Genomic DNA, 22349 nt, shown 5'->3' on the forward strand with positions numbered 1-22349 from the left:
AAGTGTTTGGGCAGCTTTCATAATGATGTTACAACAGTGACTCAAGTATGCTCAGGTCACGGTTGCATCTGAGCTAAAACAGGGCAGTTCGGGCAAATGGCAGATGGGCTGGTCAATCTTTAGCCCAGTGGATTTGTAGAAAAAATATTTTGACCCAGAATTACCATTATTTGGCTAATAATGGGGGTCTCAAGGAACATTTTTGCTGGTGTGTTAGAAATGCCTCAACCGATTTCTGGTATCAGTTTGTCCCTGACAGGAAGGTTCTCCTGAGTTACCCAAAGAAAACTGTAACAGTCAGCTAATTCTCATGGTGTTATTTTAATGCAGGGATTAAGGTGTTTGAGTGTGTTATGCCTTTTTCACTACACGCTATTAACACATGCAGTAGTCCAAGAACCCCAGTTCCTAAAGACAGATGACAACACATGCAGTAGTCCAAGAACCCCAGTTCCTAAAGACAGATGACAACACATGCAGTAGTCCAAGAACCCCAGTTCCTAAAGACAGATGACAACACATGCAGTAGTCCAAGAACCCCAGTTCCTAAAGACAGATGACAACACATGCAGTAGTCCAAGAACCCCAGTTCCTAAAGACAGATGACAACACAATGAGTAGTCCAAGAACCCCAGTTCCTAAAGACAGATGACAACACAATGAGTAGTCCAAGAACCCCAGTTCCTAAAGACAGATGACAACACAATGAGTAGTCCAAGAACCCCAGTTCCTAAAGACAGATGACAACACATGCAGTAGTCCAAGAACCCCAGTTCCTAAAGACAGATGACAACACAATGAGTAGTCCAAGAACCCCAGTTCCTAAAGACAGATGACAACACGTGCAAAATATAAAGAAAGATGAAGCAGAGAAAATTGAGTAAATAGTGGAGGAATAAGAGGAGGTGGAGGAGACAGGAAGTGAGAACATTCCAGCCAGTGAGGGAAGCAGAAAATGAGTCAGGAGAGAAGGTGTGGCCAATCCAGGCCCACTAATCCCAAATGATCTAGTTCAGCCCCATTCTCCACCTCTCGCGCTCAGATTAGACGTGTGGGCCAGAGTCAAAATAAAGGTACTGTACGTCTCTCTGTCTCTCTGTCTCTCTGCAGACGACTCCTCGACCAACAACAAACACTTGACAAACATAAAACAAACACTCCTGGCACAAACACGCTCTGGGTTTCCTCTCTGGATTATTTGGGGTGAGGAATTGTGACATGGACAGATCTCCGACCATACACATAGCACTGCTGAAGTCAGGCTGGCTATGGAGACAGAGTGAGTACTGTAGCTTCAATGTTTCTCAAATAATGTAATATTGTAGTCTAACCTCGTGTCTACATGTTTTGGTCTTAGATATAGCCTTAGCCATTGCAGGTACTATCTTTACCAAGTGTAGACCTCAACGGCTAAACAAAGCATAAGAAGTTGTGTGGAGCACTAGTACGAGAGTGATATCAGCACTGTATAGAACCCTTTGAAAGACAAGTTAAGGCCAGGCACCACAGGCTGAAATTACATTTTTGCATCTACCTATCAATTTTGAGATTTGTTGGCATTTTGGTCCATTTAATATTAATATCTTCAAAAACTAAACATAAAAGTGCCAAAATCTTGATGAAAATTTAGATTTTCTTTAGTACTAAAGTCATCATACTAAAGTCATCCAAATTTTATGAATTTTAACCACTTTAAAATGGACATACATCCATCATTTCAAAGCTCACTATATTGAATTACACATAATTTAAAAGCCCATGTAATAGAAAATGTATCAAACTCTTTTGCATATTTTAATACAATATTTCAGAATTGTTTTTATTTTAAAAAAGTATTATATTTATGTCTAAATTCAACTGGTAAAAGTTGATTGTGATATGATTATGCCTGGCCTTAAGTGAGTGTGTGAGGTCTGTAGCAATTTTTGCTCAAGTCCGCAGTCCGTGCCACTCTCTCCAAAAACAGTTCTCCCATGTTCTTAAAACTGACACCACTGAAAAGAAAATGGAGGACTCTGTTGATGTCATCAAGATCGCTAACAGATTAACCTACAGTACCTACCATTTAGCTTGTCTTGATGAAACCAATGCACTAAAGGGCATCTTTGCCCTATTTATTGAGTTGCGGTTGCTTGTGAATAAATAAGATCAGAATCGTTCTAGAAGGTGAATGTTACAACTGTTATAAAAGTCCAACCCTTACTCTGCTTGTCCAGCCTGGCCATAATCTAATTAGCTTCCTGTCTGTGTTAGCAAATCAGTGACTCACACAGACAGGCCTCAAGCCAACTACTGGGGATTCACCCGCCAGAGGAAAACAACAACATATACAGATTTACAGCTTCAACCATATAAATACAAAACACTCAAAATGGCTGTAGGTCTACCCATTATAGACCCATTGACTAGAATGCATCTTTGAGATTCTTCTTGTAATAAAAATTGCTATATAAATTAACATTATTATTATTATTATTATTACTATTATTATATGCTGAATTGAGACAATCATATCTGTCTGACAGTGCATTTCACTTAATGTGGATAAATGAAATAGCTAGGGCATTTCAGTTTGTAGATAAATTAAGTAGAGTATTTCAGTTAATGTGGATAAACAAAATAAAAGTATACAAAGTGGTCAAAGTCCGAACTGACCGTTAGGAAACTGGACATCTTAACCTAACCCAAACTCTACTCCACTTCACCCTCCGTCAGCCTCCATCCTAAAACGGTGGAAGCTGAATTGGTGTGACCTGTGGATCGATGGTAGCCTGGTCTTCTACAAGACGGACAGCAGGCGAGAATTTGAGCACCGAGTGGGTCTCAAGACCAGCTGTGTGAGCGTCAAGTCTGGCCTGGAGTGTGCAGGTGAGGAGGGAGTGTATGGAAAGATGAGGGTGTTCAACATGACAATGGATGCATCCGAAATGGCAATCTATTCCCTAGGCCTATAGTGCACTACTTTTGACCAGAGACCCATGAGACATGCTGTATGTTTTATTACAGAAATAAAGTGGACTGAGGAGTCCAAATATCTGTATTGACCCCCAGAAGATTTTATCCTTTGCTGTGGACTGACGTGTGCGTATGTGTGTGTAACCCTAGCTGTCCCTGTTGTTGTACAGGTCTCTCTCCCCCAGAGAACCACCCCAGTGAGAACATGGTGGTGGTGCAGCTTAGAGATGGCTCCACAGTGATCCTTTGTGCCAACAGTGAGGACGAGGCACTGTGAGTCTATATCCTGTCTCTCTTCCTCTCCCTCTCTCACACTCTCTCCCTCTCTCACACTCTCTCTCTCACTCACACACACTCTCTCTCTCCCTCACACACACAATCTTTCTCTTCCTCTCCCTCACTCACACACACACTCTCTCTCTCTTTTACAGTGCAGACACTCTCTCTCAATCTACTTCCTCTCTTTCTCATTCTGTTTTTGCAGAGCATGGAAGTTGACAATTCTAGAGGCAAGACAAAACCCAGTAAGTAACCTGGTAATATTTCTAAACCAGGGTTTCCCAAACTCGGATGCTTAGAGGACATTCTTGTCTTATCGTCTTGTCTTTCCCACTTAGTTCCCGTATGACCCGTACGACGACACCTACCAGTCCGTCCCAATGGACGGCCACAACACCATCTACCTCGCCCCTGGATCAGGTAAAGACAACACAACACCCGAGGTCTGAGTCATATTCATTAGTGCACACCGTAGCAAAATGTTTTGCAACGTAAAATGAAAACAAGTGTTTCTTATTGGACAAGTTCAGGTAGTCCCTCCCTGTTTAAGTCTGTTTTCTTCTGTTTGGTGCCTAGTGAGTACAACTCTGATGTCAGCAAGTCAACAGTGTGACTCTAGCACTCCTTTCCGAGACTCCCTGAAATCAGTTGTTGACATAACTATCCTGGTTACATCAAATCAGAAAAGTTGAATAAAACACACTCGTATATTCACTTATGCTCCCATAAATACTCTAGTACACCCTATATTCAGCATCCTGTCTCTCCCTCCCTCTCTCTCAGGTACCCACCACATACTGATCCAGAGAGACCCATATGATGGCATAGGAGAGCAGGTGGCACTGGGGCTACTGGCGGGCATGGCGGCGGGGGCTGCCATGCGCTCCTTCCTCTGGATGCCCTTGTTCTTCTGCTGATAGAGAAGGCCTCTGATCTGGACCAGGCTGCTTGCTTGGGCGCCCTCCCCAGTGCGCTAGCTCCATGAGCAGGGAGGCACGGCTGGGAAACGCCCAGGCTGCATATATGTAGGACTGCTGCTGTAGGCCTCACTCCTACAAGTCTTATTATTGTATTTCAAACACAATGTTTTTCCTGTTGCAGAAAATGGGTGCCCGAGTGTGTGTGTGTGTGTGTGTGTGTGTGTGTGTTACAAGTTTTAATGTCACATGAACAAGTACAGTGAAATGCCTTTCTTGCAAGCTCTAACCCCAACAATGCAGTAATCAATAACAATGTAATACTAAAAATAACAAGGTAGAACAAAAACACACGAGATATAAAAATAAGAAGAACACGATAAAGTAAGTAAGCATACTATATACAGGGTTTGTGTGAGCGTGCGTTCATGTGTTCGCGAACGCGTGTGTTGACAAATTGGTTTACAGAACAGGTTGATGGTAACATAAATATGTAAATATGTCCTTTATAACATAGGTTAAGATCACACAGCATATTTAGTAGGAATGCATATGAAACGTATACGGTATGCAACGTACAGGGTGTATGAGAAACAAAAACGTCCCGCTCCACATATTCAGCTGCCTGAGGTGCAAAAGTGGATCACTTTTATTAACCTTAGATCCTGTATTAAAGCTCATGTATGGAATTTAATTCACTATGAGTACAATGCTGTTGTTGTCAAATTTAATAAAAGTGTTCAAAGCCATGGATATGAGAATTCATATTCAATGTCAGAATACTTACTTGCTTAAATCGACTTCATTCCTATTTGGAACATAAGGCTTCTGCCTGTCTGGAAATGATGTTCCATGACAGACCACAGTCCTTAATCTCATTATCCACTGTTCTCCTACATGTCTCTTTGGGGCAGCCACACTTTCTTTCTATAATATAAGAGATAGAGAAATATGTATAATTTATTACACATCAGTAGTAGCCTACACACTAGTCACTCACAATCTAAGTTGATGTCGTTTTTCTCCAAATAAATATTCACATGATGGTGAACTTCAGAGAAGCAATCGCAAAACACACCACTAGACAGAGACAGAGCTCATGAAACTAACCCATCTCCTACCAACTCACAGTTCACAGACTACATTCAGGGGTGAAATTGATGGGGAATGACTGGGAACTGAGTTCCCAAAGTTGAACTCATTTTAACATCTAAACATTTATTTAAAATGAATTCACAGTGCTGACACAGAGGGATTAAAAATATATATTTTTAAACCTGCTTGTTCATGTGGTTTTTAGCAGTGATTCATAAACCACGAATCTGAGTCTGACCCTTCCACATCCATGCCTTCCCAGTTCCCACCATAAAAAAATAAACCATACTACAAAATCAAGGGTTGTTTTTTGTTGTTTGAAATGACATTCTCCTTAGTAACACTGTTATTCATCAAAATGATTAATCACACCCTCATAATGGGAAGGCTGTTGTAAAGTAGGCCTACAGTTAGCCAAATGATGGGCTATATCAATTATAATAAATGACTTCATCTCTAAATGATAAGATTACATATTTTGTTCTTTTTTTATGAAGCTCTCAATACATGACTAAACAAAACCCTTAATTTTGCACTTAAATAATCCTTGATATTCCCTTTGATGATCAATTGGCATTTAATTAAGGTTTCAAAGATTTCATGGTATGATATACTGAAGTGTTTTTTTCTAGATGGATTACAATGTTATTAAGGTTTAAATGAATGAAAACAACCCCTGAATTAAAGAGGCTATATGGAACTTTTGCCTCTGGCGTGCTCTTGAGCCAAAAGGGTCCCAAATCGACAGAAAATGTTCCTGAAATTACTTAATTGGACTCAATGACACTCAGAGGGAACCATTAGCCTATAGCCTCGCTGTAATGTTATGCAATAAGAAACATTTTCACATTTTGCTATTTTTTGTACCACTTTCCCGGATTGTGTGATGCAGTGTGGTTGTTTTGAAGATCTTGTATTTTCTTAAGAAATTGTCACCAAACTGTCATATTTTTATACACAAACCACGGCCTAGGCCTGCCTAGCTGAGATACGCCCAACTTTGTTATTTTACACCGAGGCGGAGTTGAGTTTTGATAGCTAACTGGTCGCGTGATTTGCTAGCAACAACATTGAGTCAACATCAGTCAATACTTAAATTTCAATTCTGAAAACGCTTTACCTGTAACTATGTTTGTCCTGTACAACTGCGGTCCTTCCGCGGGGTGGTGAAATTCATACTTTTAATAAAAACCTTTATCGAATACAACCGCTGACTTTTTCCTCATTTGCCTTGATGTACTGCTGGCTGGGCTGCAACCTAAACAGAGATTCAATTGGCACATGTGCATTCGCGCTGAGTTGAGTAACACAAATGCGCTGTCCAACTGTTGCCTGCCATATAATTTATATAGCCTCCTGCTGCTCCACCGACAGCGCCATGCCAGCCAGGATGCCTGCATGCCCCATGTGCCCTTGTTTTTTAACAATGTCCGGTACAGACAGGGATGACAGGAAGGGTAGTGGTTGTTCTGGCTCAGGTTCGAAGAGACATGCCATTTCAGTGAACCTGCCCCGGAGACGGTTCTTTAGCCACTGAAGATCCTCCTCTGTGGACTATCGGGACAGAGGGTTGTAGTCTTTGGCCGGGTACAGGTCCTCCAATGACCTGGTTGCGCACGGCTGGCTTCCTCCACTCGCATTCCACATCCGTATGGCCAATATTGTGAACCGCCAAAATAGGCTGCATGGCTACACTTACGAGCTCCACGGAGGCATTCTCATGTGGTAGAGTTAATCTCCTGGTCACCTATAGAGACCTGCCAAGAGGAAGGATGTTAAGTGCCACATGCCTTTCAACGCATGACTTTGAACACCTTGAAATGCATTCATTGTAAGAAATGTGCTATATAAATAAAGTTTGATTTGATTGATGACATTACAGCTGTAGAATATTTAATAAATTATAATTTTCAGGTGGACAAGTGCAGTTTTTCCATAAACTTTTAATTGATAACTTGGGATTTTATCATTTGACATATCAATCATATTGTTGGAAGGATCCTATAAATCAAGACTAAGTGAATGCATGTACCACTCCAAATAAATAAATACTGTGCCTTTGAAGATTTGTCTCTGGTCATGAAACTACAATACAGGCTGGATGTCTAAACAAACTCAATTCTGAATGTCAATAGATTTTTTGATTCATTCTCATCAATGACAACATTCTAGAACTGAGTTATCGCTCATCTAAGTCTGGTATCCGTGGTAATCTGGTTAATGATTATATAATTGATTAAGTGACTCTTTCCTTGTAGAATGCTGACAGCTGTATAGAATATATTGTATTGCTAAGATGCTCAAACTTAACTTAATAGCTACACTCACCGACACAGGATCAACTTTATCCCTCATGATGGCCCTGACCAAACCGCTAAATTGCCCCTCACTATTGTTGCACTTCTCCACATGGCCAGACTTATAGTGGTCTTCTCCCCTTTTAATGCTCTTATGCTCATCCTTGAAAAATGCCATAAGGTCTGAAATAGACGCCAAAGTCAACATACTGTAAAAACAATTATCTAGGCTAAGCAATACACAATTATTTTTTGATCTACTGCTCTGCTAACTAGCTAGCTAAAGCGTAGTCAGTGCCTAGCTAAGACAGAGAAAGAGGATAGAAGATTGGGAAGAAGTTCAACACTTTTTTCAATTATTTTCAATACAGCACATGGATTCATCATGGATTGGGCACAGGTCTCTGATTGCCCTGGTGAACAGTAGCTGACAGTGTCGGATAGAGATGAGGTCCAGGAGCTTCCTGCAGGAATTTGTAGTCTTGCTGAGGTCTTCTCTGTTGCTAATTAGCATTTTAAAATTGTTAGAGTAAATTGAGGCAAATATTTTGATAAAGTTCACCTTGTCCGAGAGAGAATTAGGCTACACAGTTATCAAAACATGCTACGGTAAGCCTACACCAAACACATACTTCATTTGAAGTGTTTGTAAAATTCACTATATGAAAAATGAATGGTGGAAAGACGATTTGAACCATTTCCGTGTTTGACCGCTAGGTTTAATGGGTATTATGACGCCTCCACTGTTGTGGACTATTGCCGCGTTCAAAACAACAAGGTCAAATCATGACGTAAGTGATCTTCAGGTCGGAGCTCTAAAAAGAGGCCTGAGTTCCTGAGTTGGAATTCCGAGTTGAATTACCGTTTAAATACATTTTTCCAAGTAGAAGCTCTTTTTTTCCGAGTTCCCAGTTATTTTGAATGCACTGAGGTCAAAAGTCGGAGATTTCCCAGTTCCTAGTTGTTTTGAACGCCGCAATAGGCCTACATTTTAGCCTAGTACAAATAAATGTAGGCTGTTGCAGTGAAAGAGGATACTGTGCCACCTTGGCATAGCAAATGCTTTTGAAAAGGCAGACAAATATAACTGGGGTTACTACCTTATTATTTCTTTAACGATTAATTGATTGAGCACATTCGGTTATTTCTTATTAGATTACTTAAAATCGATAGAGAAATCACTAGAAAGCAATCAAAATGTTACTTTCAGGGAAAGCTCCAACCATCAGAAACGGTGTTTACAATATGAATGCAGTTGCATTATGGGATAATAATGATTGACACGGCAGCCATTTTCCTACTAGGCGCCCTGTTCCCATTGTGTGAGAGATAGTAAATACTGACACTGCTAGAAAACCATAACATTTATTTCCTTGAGAAAAAACGTGTATATTCACGTCAGGTAAGTGCCACATTTTGAAATATATTTTTGTCTAAAACACTTAACCACTGTTTTATATAAGTTTCAGATGGGTTAAACTTCATTTTATTTTAAAATAGCGTTTTTTTCCGACGGTGTAGAAATGGAAAAGCGACTGCCGCGATGCTAGAGAAAAAGGCTTTCTACTTCACTGGCCGAGGCAGATGTAAATTCCGCTCCAGTTTCATGTGCATTTTTACTTCGCTTGTATGGTGTAAACAAACGTTCACCTACAACTCAGAGCGACTTTTTGGATAGCTACAGTTGTCTAGTTTTATGTTTCAATGTTCGTAGTTCTGAACATTGTTTAGTTTTTCGAAGATTTTTGAAAGTTTATGTCCCGCTCTTTGCCTGTATATTGGTAGGCTCATTCGACTGCTTCTTCATCTGCGGCCATAATCTTGCGGTTAGAGGCGGAACTAGGGTTTGTGGACCCACCCCTACGCTCTAAACAGTGTATCGCGATTGGTCGACAGCGACGACATTGCCCACTGGATTGGATGTTTTTCGATAGGTGATCTGCATACTAGTTTGATTGGTTGGGCAGTATCCCAGTATTCTAGGATAGTGGCCCACTGTTGCTGGATTGCAATGCAGCTGCTCAGCGAAATAGAAAGTTATCACAACAGAGTAGTACTCCAGACGGCAGCATTTCAATCATCATTTCTCAATAATAGCAACACACTAGTATACATTTAGCACTTGGAAAAATGGCATTGCAATATATTTGCAACTCACTGAATTTTTGGAATTGTATCTAACAGAGCTTTATCGACACATACATTGAGGGGGGAAAAAAAGTTTTGTTTTTACCTGTCTCTCAGGTGATAACTAACTCGTCATGGCTCGTACCAAGCAGACCGCCCGTAAATCCACTGGAGGAAAGGCTCCACGTAAGCAGCTGGCCACCAAGGCTGCCCGCAAGAGTGCACCGTCTACTGGTGGGGTCAAGAAGCCCCATCGTTACAGGTAAAGTATCGGTTCACCCCTAGAAATAAACATTTGTGTTCACCACAGATCGTAGATGTTAAGGTCGGCTAGCGATACAGCCCCATTATGACATGTAAAGCTTGTGTGAAACCACAGAGGGGGTACCAAACCATATTGGTGTGGAAATGACTTCACACTCCAATTGTTCAAAATGGCACGCTATTCCCCATATAGTACACTACTTTTGACCTGAACCCATAGGGAATAATGTGCCATTTCAGACGCAGACACTGTTTTCAATGAGCAGTTCAACTAGCCTTATAACTAAGCAGTGACTGCTGGTAAACGTCACCACTCAGTATTTACCACGGCCAGACACGACTAGTAGAATTCAGCATGGGGAAGTGATCGGTGAAGTACTATAGTAGAATAGAAGGCCTTTTTCCTCCCCTAGTCATACTGACTGTGTGTTGGTTCCAGACCCGGCACAGTGGCCCTGCGTGAGATCCGTCGGTACCAGAAGTCCACTGAGCTGCTGATCCGCAAGCTGCCCTTCCAGCGCCTGGTGAGGGAGATCGCTCAGGACTTCAAGACCGACCTGCGCTTCCAGAGCGCTGCCATCGGAGCCCTGCAGGTCAGTGGCTGTGTGTGTGTGTGTGTGAAGCTCTGTCCCCCCCTAATCCAGATCCTGTCCTAATTGGCCTACTACATACACACACGGTAACAAAACGATTAGTTACCGGAGTGTAACTCCAGTTCTATGAGTGGAGCGGAGCCCCATAGGGGAGCTCTGCTCCTATTGGTTTACCCACTGCCCTAAGGCAGCATCAGCCTGAGACAAAATGATGCACACACCTGCAGCCAATAGGAGTACAGGTGTCCCTATAAGATGGGATGCCTCCCCTCAATCAGCCTCCCGAGATATTTATCTTCAGCGAGACTAGAGAGGGTCGGCAGGGCCTTAAGTCCTATGGGGCTCCGCTCCACTCATAGAACTGGAGTTACACTCCGGTAACTAATCGTTCTATATCGTGGAGCTCCGCCCCATAGGGGAGCTCTGCTCCTATTGGTTTAAGGCGGAGCGTAGCGCTCCAAAATGTACTCCCTGCCGAGCCCAACACTTCCCATCAAAATGTCTCCACAGTCCTGCATTCCTCCTCCTAGCTCAAAGTCTCCCTTCAGCCACGCTGAGTACAGACTGAGCCAAAGAGTTAGAATACATATCCAAGAGATAGAAACGGATAAATGGAGACGGTGTTGACCATGACGCCGCTCTACATATATCCTCTACCCCTGTTCCTCTGAAAAGGGCAGTAGAAGCTGCTACTCCACGAGTGGAGTGAGCTCTGATACCCTGAGGCAATTGTCGCCCCGCTGCCTCATAAGCTGTCTCAATGCCCTCACAGAGCCAATGAGACAGACGCTGTTTCGAAAGTGGTCTACCTAGTGCAGCAGCACCATGACACACAAACAGCTGAGGCGATGACCTAATCGCTGCTGTGCGCTCGACGTAACACGCCAAGGCGCATACTGGGCACAGGCGATGGAGCCTTTCCTCACTCCTCTCTCTATGAGGAGGAGGAGAAAAAGCCCACAGCTCCACGGTCTGTGATCTATATGAACTCCTAATAACCTTCGGCACAAATGCCGGGTTAGGACGTACCACCGCTCTGCTCAGATCGCCATTAATGGCCAGGCAGTCGGGTCTCGTCGAAAGAGCACACAAATCACTAACACGCTTAGCTGTAGTCAAAGCGAGCAACAGTGCTGTCTTCAAAGACAGCATCTTAAGGGGTATTTGATTCAATGGATCGAACGGCGACTTACATAGCGCTTCGAGTACCAAATCCCACTGAGGAAGCGTGGCTCTAGGTGTTGGCCTAAGCTGCCGCGTTCCTAATAGGAAACGTTTCACTAGAGGGTGGCTAAAGACATTGTCTCTGCCAAACCCCTTGTGACAAGCTGAAATCGCCGCTGCAAACACCTTAATGGTGGCGGGCGATCGCTGCTTGTCAAACATAAGCTGTAGGAAAGAGAGAATACTCTCAACCTGACAGCTCATGGGGTCTACACCTTGTGTGACACACCATTGTGAAAACACGTTCCATCTACTGGCATACATCTTAGAAGTGGAACTGGCACGTGAACCCTGTATGGTCCTGATCACCGCATCAGATAACCCACGGCGCTCTAGCCTGTCCCTCTCAGCAGCCAGGCCTTCAGTGGTTGGCCGATTATGGGCAACTGCCCTATCGTGCCCCCCGCCTGAGACAACGCGTCCCGTCGATGTGGAATTGGCCAAGGTGGCGCAATCAACATCTGACTCATCTCCGCAAACCAAGGAGCCCCTGGGCGATCGGTGGCTACCAGTATCACTGACAGCCCTCCTGACCTCACCCTGGCTAACAGTGGGAGAATGCAGGACAGCGGAGGGAATGCATACAGAAGAACTCTCGGCCACGGTTGGTGCGCAAAGGCGTCTCTTCCTAGTGGCGGTTCTTCCTGTTCCCTTAGAGAGAACCATAGGGGACATTGCGCATTCACACGTGACGCGAATAGATCCACCTCGGCTCTCCCGAACTGTTCCCAAATTTGGAGAACAATGTCCGGATGCAGACACCACTCGTCGTCTCGAGGACCCCCTCTTGACATGAGGTCTGCTCCTACGTTCAAGTAGCCCGGAATGTGTGCTGCTCTCAATGAGCGAAGGTGCTCGTGAGCCGACAGCCACAATTCCTCTGCCGCCCGATGGAGAGCAGGAGACCTGACTCCTCCCTGGCGATTTATGTGGGCTACTGTGGTCCGGTTGTCTGACCAGACCAGCACATCGCGACCCCAAAGGGTAGACGCGAAGTGGGTCAAAACCAGTCTAACCGTTTCCAACTCCAAGAGGTTGATGTGGCGACTCGAAAGAGGCCACACACCTCCTATCGCTTGGGTCTGACATGTCCCTCCCCATCCCGTCAGAGACGCATCTGTGAACACTGGGACGTAAGAGGACACTTTGCCTATCGGGACTCCGTGCGTGAGAATGCGCGGGTTTCTCCAATAGTTCAGATCTGCACTGAGCGAGAGGGGAACCACCACCAACCGATGACGTTGACGTAATGGGTCTAGTCTTAGTTGGGGGAACCATCGCTGCATCCTGCGCATGTGCAGGAGTCCCAGCGGAACCACAGAGTGGGCTGACGACATGAGACCCAAGAGTGACATGATCGACAGCGCCGTCACCGTGTGATTCGGATGACACTTCCTCAGGGCTAGCAACAAGGCTACCCTTCGGGGGTCCGAAATTCGAGCCCTCATCATTACAGTGTCTAGCTGTATCCCCAGGTAGACAATCTGATGACTGGGCCAGGGCGTGCTCTTTTTCCAATTCACAGCGAACCCCAGACGTGTGAGATGAATCACTGTCTGTGTTGGGTGAGTGATTGCCAGCTCTGCTGACGGGGCGAGAACCAGTAGGTCGTCTAGGTAGGCTAGTAGCCGTATTCCCTGACGACGCAACGGTTCCAATGCCGCCTCCACATACTTGGAAAACGTGCGAGGTGCCAGGGCGTACCCGAATGGCATCCTCGTGTATTCGTACGCCACCCCTTGAAAGGCGAATCGCAGAAACTTCCTGTGACGCGGCTGTACCGGCACATGAAAGTACGCGTCCTTTAGGTCTATGCTCGTACAAAAATCTCCTTTCTGGACACATTCCAGCAGACGTTTTGTCGTTAGCATTCGAAAGGGCCGTTTGGTTACGCTCTCGTTGAGAATGCGTAAATCCAATATTGGCCTCATTCCCCCTGTCTTTTTTGGCACCAGGAAGTAGGGAGAATATAGCCCCTTGTTCCTTTGCTCCTGGGGAACCACTGTGACCGCCTCCTTCGCCAAAAGTTCTGTAATCTCTGAAACCAGAGCGGCCACTTTTTCGGGCGTTTTCATCACCGTCTCCACCACTCCCCTGAATGGGGGTGGGGTCCGATGGAATTGGAGAGCATAACCCTTCTGCAACGTCTGTTCTAGCCAGCGTGAGAGGGTGCAGCTTCGCTGCCACTGCCAGCAATATAGAGAAAGCGGCCGAGCGCGAAGCTGTGGTACATTCAGTAGGAAGGACCTGTATTCCTCTATGGCCCTTGCCGCCGCTGTTCCCCAACACTGAGGTGGTGGAACAGCCCAAGGCGGGCCTCCCATGAAAGGGAGAGGAAGCATTAGTGCGTTCTGATCCAGAAGGAGGGGCAGAGACGTCAGTTAAACCCGTAACCGTCGTATTCCTGCCCTCCGTGAACGCAGCGCGGGTCTGAATTGCACTGACCGAGGCCACAGCCTGCGACAGGGCACCATCCCCAGCAAAGTACATGACTGCAATTCGCTATTAGAGTCCCTCACTACAATACTCCTAGGAGTCTGTAATATGAGGTCTCTATGAGGTAACACAAGGCGGCGCCTTGATACCTTCTGAACCTTCACCTTCTGTGTGTGTCCACCTCTGGTGGGTTGAGTCACGCTCAGTGTGGTGAGTATTAGCGCGTTCTGTGACAGGTGGGGGCGCCGATACGTTGGTTATTCCTGTAACCTTAGTAATCCGGCCCTCCGTGAACGCAGCATGGGTCTGAATCGCACTAACCGAGACCTTAGTCTGCGATAGTGCGCCATCCCCAAATAGCGGCTGCGTCATCATGTCTCCTGACTGAGACTGCAGTCTGCTATGAGAGGCACTCACTACAGTACTCCTTGGAGTCTGTAATGTGAGGTCTCTTTGAGATAAACCAAGACGGCGTCTTGGTATCTTTCCTCCTTTCACCTCCTGTGTGCGTTCAGCTCTGCACCTCTGGTGGGCTGAACTACACTCAGTGTGGTGAGCATTGGCGCGTTCAGAAAGAAGTGGGGGCGCCGATACACTGGGCACCTTCGTGACCGTGGTAATCGGGCCCTCCGTGAACGCATCATGGGTCTGAATCGCACTAACGGAGACCTTAGTCTGTGATAGTGCGCCATCCCCAAATAGCGACTGCGTCATCATGTCAGAGTCTGACAGAAACTGCCGTCTGCTATGTGAAACACTTCTTATACCTGAAGTGTTATGTGAACCTACTCTGAATGCCTGTTCAGCAGTGCACCCTTGGTGGGCTGAACGGCGCTTAGAGTGGTAGGGGAGAGAGGGTGAGATTTGAACGCTCTCGGACGTATTATGGAAAAGGGGCTCTTTTTTGACAAAGTCAGGTGGAGCCAACTCTTTATTCAACACATCAACAAAAGCATTTACATCATCACCCATCCCTTCAACCGAAGGGTGGGGGGGAACAGTGGTCACGTTCAAGGATGACGTGTCCTCCATTCGCTCCCCCGCGTCCCGTCATGTGCGCCTCCTCTTGTGGCCTCCCTTAGGGGCCCAGGTCGGCGCTCTCACCACCTCCCTCGCCGGCTGCAATGGGGCCACCGTGGCTGCTGGGGGGGCTGGGCCCGCTCTCCTGCCTCCTGCGGCCGCCGACTGGCGCCGGATACGCCGCCTCGCTGTAGATCTTTGTCTACTCTGGGGGGCGGAAGTGGATGGTCTACGTGACGGTGCAGGGCCTAACCTCCCTGCCAGTGGCAGGTGTCTGGCCAGCTGCTTCTTTTCCTCGTCCAACTTGGAAAACCTCTCAGTCGCCTCTTTGACGGCGACTCCAAAGAGCCCGTCGTCAGAGAGGGGGGCGTTCAAAAGGGACGTCCTGTCTGCTTCCTTCATGGTTGTCAGGGACAACCAGAGGTGTCGCTCCGCGACCACCGAGGTGGCCATGGACCTCCCCGAGCAGACGGCCGATGTCTGTGTTAGGTGTAGGATGGCGCCAGCAATCCTAGACGCCTCCTCCACCTCCTCTGGCTCCAGCGCTGTCTTACCCGTGGTTAAACGGGACAGAGCGGCTGCCAAGAGGGCAATGTTGTTAGCTGCTGCTACAGCTTGGGCTCCCAAATTGAAGGACTTCTCTAACAGCTGTGCTGTGAGACGGTCCTTCTGAGATGGCAATGTGGCCTTCCTGGAAGAGGGCCAGGGACTCGAACCCGGTACGAGATATGGCGCTCTCTAACCTGGGGATTCCCTTAGCTTGGCCCTGGAACCTTCCCTCCGCTCTAGTGAATGGGATGTACGTTTTAGCCGGCGAACGCGCCGCTAAAGGTGCCTCCCATGAGTCCTCGACGTATTTTGCCAATGAAGGCATGGCAGGAGCTAGTGGCTCTGCCGCTCTTCTTGGCCTGGAATAAGGGCCGCCCTCCATTAAGTCAACCTCCGGTGCGGAGGGAATAGGGGGCAGCGGTATTTCCAGCCGTCTAGCAGCTCTCTCAATGAGACCAGGAAAGTCCGTTCTCAGAGACGCTGCGGTGAAGGACAGGGCTTCTGATTTCTCAGAGCCCGTGTCGTCATCACCATAGGAACTACAAGCCCTCTCGCTAACCAAAGGAAAGGGGGGCTTGAATGTATGAGGGACGGGGTCTGACTGTTCCATAGGAATGTCAGCCTCCTCCTCATAGTCCCCATCATCCCCTGAGTTTGCGCCGTCAGATGACGCCTCTGAAGCAGAGTATCGACAACACGTCCCCTAGGGGGATATCCTCCCTAAAAAACGCCCAGCGCTGCTTCCTCTCCTTTGTAGAATGCTGGGACCCTAAACACACGAAACATAAGTCGTGGGAGTCGCCGGCCGCATCTGCATTGAGCTCTGAAAATAGCTTTTGTGGGTGGAAAATCTCCTGGTGTGCTCATTGCTGGACGACGTCGATGACTGGAAAATCGACGGCATTCTCGTCCTGAGTCTTCTCTTCTCTTCGTCTCGTCTTGGCTTCTTCAGTCTAGTCCAGTCGCTGAAGATAAAGGGAGGCTGATTGAGGGGAGGCATCCCCTCTTATAGGGACACCTGTACTCCTATTGGCTGCAGGTGTGTGCATAATTTTGTCTCAGGCTGATGCTGCCTTAGGGCAGTGGGTAAACCAATAGGAGCAGAGCTCCCCTATGGGGCGGAGCTCTACGATATAGAACAACATGCACAAACGCTCAAATTCATTTTTTTGTGTTGACCTATTCTTCTCTATGCATTTGTTTGTGTGTGTGACATTTCTTCTCTCTGTCTGTCTGCAGGAGGCCAGCGAGGCATACCTGGTGGGTCTGTTTGAGGACACCAACCTGTGTGCCATCCATGCCAAGCGTGTCACCATCATGCCCAAAGACATCCAGCTGGCACGTCGTATCCGCGGGGAGCGCGCTTAGCCCACCCTCCTTTATTTTTTCTCTTTAATATTTCATATTCTATTCTCTTTTTTTTCTTTACCTCTCACTGTCCTCACCCTCACTCCCTCATTCGCCCCGCCCTTCCATCTCATCCCCCCAGCCCCCTCTCCCTGTTTTCTTCTTGGTAGACTTTAGAGTAATCGTGATTATGATGAGAGAAACGTGTTGAAAAGTCTTGTCTCTCATAGTTTTTGTCTTCAGCAGATGTTTTAGGGTACCTTTTTCATGCATGTCGTAGGTGTCGCTGATCAGACACACACACACACACAAGCATGTGTGAACCATGCGTCCTCAGCTCTCATACAATAAAAGTCACTCACACACAGGTGGGCAGACCAGAAGGGCGTCGCCCGGGGGCTAGTCTGCATAAAGGGAGTGGCAACTTCCACAGCAGGGTGCTACTAAAACTAACCCCAGGTCTGTGTGTGTGTGTGCGTGTGTGTGCATGTGTGTGAGCTCTGATCAGCCAAACAAATTGTATTCAACAGCAAACAAGTATCTCTTCTTGGTTACTTAAAAATAATTGATGATTACTATCATTGTGGATATGGTGTCTATTTTAAAAATATATATAATTCATACATATACACATCTTTTCTTTAGACTACTGCCAGAGACATCAAAATAATAAGAAGTAACTAAGTGATTGACGTTTGGCAAACTTCTGTTTTTACAGAATTATTTTAAAACCAATCAGAAAGAACTTCTCGGTGTCATAAGAGCTACTGTTCTAATGGCAGCCACATGGGGGTGATATATACCAGCCCCCCTCCTATTTAGTTTCTTCTCACTATCAAGCTATCATTATCCATGATACTACTCTCAATCTCTTTACCCGGTCTCCTTCTCTTAAGATTAGTTGTGTTCGGCATTAGAGTTGTCATACCAGTATGAGTTGACTTTGTAGTAGCGAGAGTTACTCTTCAAGTTTGGGTTATTTTCTGACTTCTTTCTCTCACTTCCTTTGTATATTGAACCAAAATATAAACACAACATGCAACAATTTCAACGATTTTACGGTGTTACAGTTCATATAAGGAAATCAGTCAATTGAAATCAATTCATTAGGCCCTAATCTATGGATTTCAAATGACTGGGGGGGGCAGCAGCCCTGGGAGGGAATAGGCCAACCCACTTGGGAGCCAGGCCCAGCCAATCAGAATGAGTTTTTCCCCACAAAAGGGCTTTATTACAGACAGAAATACTCAGTTTCATCAGCTGTCCGTGTGCTGGTCTCAGACGATCTCGCAGGTGAAGAAGCTGGATGTGGAGGTCCTGGGCTGGTGTGGTTACACAAGGTCTGTGGTTGTGAGGCCGGTTGGACGTACTGCCAAATTCTCTAAAATGACATTGGAGGCGGCTTAAAGTAGAGAAATTAACATTCAATTTTCTGACAACAGCTCTTGTGGACATTCCTGCAGTCAGAATGCCAATTGCAAGCTCCCTCAACTTGAGACATCTGTGGTATTGTGTTGTGTGACAAAACTGCACATTTTAGAGTGGCCTTTTATTGCCCCCAGCACAAGGTGCACCTGTGTAATGATCATGCCGTTTAATCAGCTTCTTGATAAGCCACGCCTGTCAGGTGGATGGATTATCTTGGCAAAAGAGAAATGCTCACTAACAGGGATGTAAACAAATTTGTGCACACAATTTGAGAGAAATATGCTTTTTGTGCGTATGGAACATTTCTGGGATCTTTTATTTCAGCTCATGAAACATGGGACCAACACTACATGTTGCGTTTATATTTTTGTTCATTATAGATCTGACAATAGAATCTGTCGGTTTCCTCAATTTGTGATAAGCAATATATCCTCATTTTTGTTTTCTTATATATTTGTTCTTATTCCTCAAGATTTTCAGATGTTTAAGCTGATCTTTGTATTTTCCAAATTCCTCATATTATGGTGGTAATAAATAGATGTTACACAAAATAGGTGTCTTTGTCAGATTCCTTTTTTACATATGTTTCACTCTTTGCTTGTTCTGTGCATAGTCTGTAAGAGTTGGACGATTTTGATTGATGAAACATTCCAGTGGACTACCTCTTGATTTGAAAGATTACCCTATCGTAACCAAAAAAAGGACCTAAAACTCATGTTTTTGCAGGCAAACAAATGGCAAAGCTTCAAATCATGTTTTTAAAAAGTAATGTTGCTCTCATGGAATGTCATTATAGAAACCAACTGATATTTGCATGTGAAACCAATTGAATAAAATAGAAACCAATACTATAGAAACCAATAGCTATTTCCATGTGAAGATGCCTTGGAATCCATTGCTCCTTGGCCCACTCCAAGAGGAATTGTGGAAAATGTGCTACATAACAGTGAAAACCAGCGATTCCCAGGTTAGATTATGTTTACCATTATGTCAGCTTTGTAAATGTACAGTGCCTTCAGAAATTATTCATACACCATGACCACAGGAGGCTGCTGAGGGGAGGATGGCTCATAATAATGTCTGGAATGGAATGGTATCAAACGTGGAAACCATGTGTTTGATACCAATCCATTGATTCCATTCCATTTTATTTAACCTTTATTTAACTAGAAATAGCAATTGGTTCCAGCCATTACTATGAGCCCGTCCTCCCCAATTAAGGTTCCACCGGCCGCCTGTGCCCATGGCTTATTCCACATTTTGTTGCGTTACAGCCTGAATTCAAAATTGATTTTTTTTTAAATCTCACCCATCTACACACAATACCCCATAATGACAAAGTATAAACATGTTTGTAGAAAATTGTGCACATTTATTGAAAATGAAATATAGAAATATCTAATTTACATAAGTATTCACACCCCTGAGTCAATACTTTGTAGAAGCCCCTTTGGCAGTGATTACAGCTGTGAGTCTTTCTGGGTAAGTATCTAAGAGCTCTCCACACCTGTATTGTGCAACATTTGGTCATTATTCTTTTCAAAATTCTTCAATCTCTGCGAAATTGGTTGTTGATCATTGCAAGACAACCATTTTCAGGCCTTGCCATAGATTTTCAAATAGATTTAAGTCAAAACTGTAACTTGGCCATTCAGGAACATTCACTGTCTTTTTGGTAAGCAACTCCAGTGTAGATTTGGCCTTGTGTTTTAGGTTAATGTCCTGCTGAAAGGTGAATTCATCTCCCAGTGTCTGGTGGAAAGCAGACTGAACCAGGTTTTCCTCTAAGATTGTGCCTGTGCTTAGCTCCTTTCCGTTTATTTTTTATCCTGAAAATCTCCCCAGTCCTTAACGATTACAGGCATACCCATAACATGATGCAGCCACCACTATGCTTGAAATATGGAAAGTGGTACCCAATTATGTGTTGTATTGGATTTGCCCCAAACATAACACTTTGTATTCAGGACAAAAAATGAATTGCTTTGCCACATTTTTTGTAGTATTACTTTTGTGCCTTGTTACAAACATGATGCATGTTTGGAATATTTTTATGCTGTACAAGCTTCCTTCTTTTCACTCTGTCAATTAGGTTAGCATTGTGGAGTAACTACAGTGTTGTTGATCCATCCTCAGTTTTCTCCTATCGCAGCCATTCAACTCTGTAACTGTTTTAAAGTCACTTCTTTAAACCTGGGTGGTTTCCTTCCTCTCCGGCAACTGAGTTAGGAAGGACGACTGTATCTTTGTAGTGACTGGGTGTATTGATACACCATCCAAAGTGTAATTAATAACTTCACCATGCTCAAAGGTATATTCAATGTCTGCTTGCTTTTGTAGCCATCTACCAATAGGTGCCCATGTGAGTAATTGGAAAACCTCCCTGGTCTTTGTGGTTGAATCTGTGTTTGAAATTCACTGCTCGACTGAGGGACCTTACATATAGTTGTATGTGTGGGGTACAGAGATGAGGTAGTCATTCAAAAATCATGTTAAACTATTATTGCACACAGAGTGAGTCCATGCAATTTATGAACTTATTTAGGCTTGCCATAACAAAGGGGTTAAATACTTATTGACTCAAGACAATTCAGCTTTTCATTTTTCTAAAAACATAATTCCACTTTGACATTATGGGGTATTGTGTGTAGGCCAGTGACACAAACATCTCAATTTAATCCATTTTAAATTCAGGCGGTAACACAACAACATTTGGAAAAAGTCAAGGGGTGTGAATACTTCTGAAGGCACTGTATTTAATTTTTGTAACATCATCAGACATAATTTGTTAGTCGCTCTGGATAAGAGCGTCTGCTAAATGACTAAAATGTCAAATGTAAAATCTGTGTGCATAGGTAGACAGGCCTGTTTTCTTTCCTAGTTCCTGTTACAATGCCTGACCAGAGGGAGGAGAAGTTGAACAGCAGTAGATTCAGCACAGTTGTAGCTGTGTGGGCTAATATAGTCAAAATGTTTGCCTTGGGGTAAATTGAGCCAATGGCAATGGGGTATGTTGAGCCAATGGCCATGGGGTATGTTGAGCCAATGGCAGTTTGAGCAAATATAAGTGTTTTTTCCCCCAGGCATAATGCAAGGCATTATCGCTGGGATATAAGGCTTATGTTAAAAGGGTTAAAAGGGTTGTTTTTTTAAGTACTGAGTGTATGATAGGTGTTAAGCCTGTGTCAAAAGATGCTTAAAATGATTGTGATTGTAATGAATTGTGTTTGGGAAATAAAGATAGACATGGTTTTAAAACGTTTTATAAAATGGAAACTCATATGGTAATTTATAGATGCAGCACTGACTACACCAAAGTATAGCAATTGTAGACCTATACTAAAGTTGGCATTGCCACTTGGGTTGTATTCACTAGGGCTTCATTTCCCGTTGCAAATCCTTTTGATACTTTGATACTAATGAATATCACCCTGGCCCTGCAGAGTTACAGTGGAATGCAGGGGTTTGCTCCAGCCAACACAGCACCAAAATACCTGATAGAGCTAATCAACTCAAGGTCTCGATAAACTGAATGAAGTAGTTTTGTGTTGGGCTGGAGCTAAACCATCCACGTCCAGTAGCTCTCCAACAATCACCAGGGTCGCTGACCATTGCGTTACTATTTTTTTTGTTGTTGACCGTTTTATAAGGGTTAATGTAGTATACATGTATCAGTTTACCCACCTTTTTATTTTTGTGAATAGGGTTTATTTTGTGAATAAGTGTTTTTTTGCATTAGGGTACCCACATGTTTTACCACTACATCTTGTCTGACCTAAATGACAAAGGTAGTATGAAAATGTATGCACTCACTAACT

At 44.6% G+C, this 22349-nt stretch overlaps 2 protein-coding genes across 2 annotated transcripts; both read left to right on the plus strand.

Moving 5' to 3' along the window:
* Window positions 1–1040: 1040 nt before the first annotated feature.
* On the plus strand, window positions 1041–5518 carry LOC311142319 (pleckstrin homology domain-containing family B member 1-like). The gene is made up of 6 exons (XM_084177946.1): window positions 1041–1279; window positions 2716–2868; window positions 3126–3228; window positions 3440–3479; window positions 3573–3654; window positions 4018–5518. The coding sequence occupies exons 1-6, from the start codon at window positions 1219–1221 to the stop codon at window positions 4149–4151; spliced, it is 573 nt and encodes a 190-aa protein (XP_084034072.1). The 5' UTR covers window positions 1041–1218; the 3' UTR covers window positions 4152–5518.
* Window positions 5519–8854: 3336 nt separating this feature from the next.
* Window positions 8855–18154, plus strand: LOC311142162 (histone H3.3A). The gene is made up of 4 exons (XM_084177753.1): window positions 8855–8945; window positions 9788–9932; window positions 10374–10527; window positions 16996–18154. Exons 2-4 carry the CDS (start codon window positions 9805–9807, stop codon window positions 17122–17124), a joined length of 411 nt encoding a protein of 136 aa, XP_084033879.1. The 5' UTR covers window positions 8855–8945; window positions 9788–9804; the 3' UTR covers window positions 17125–18154.
* The last annotated feature ends 4195 nt before the right edge of the window (window positions 18155–22349 follow it).

This window comes from Coregonus lavaretus, assembly GCF_964263955.1.
Source record: "Coregonus lavaretus genome assembly, chromosome: 15".
Classification (NCBI taxonomy): domain Eukaryota; kingdom Metazoa; phylum Chordata; class Actinopteri; order Salmoniformes; family Salmonidae; genus Coregonus; species Coregonus lavaretus.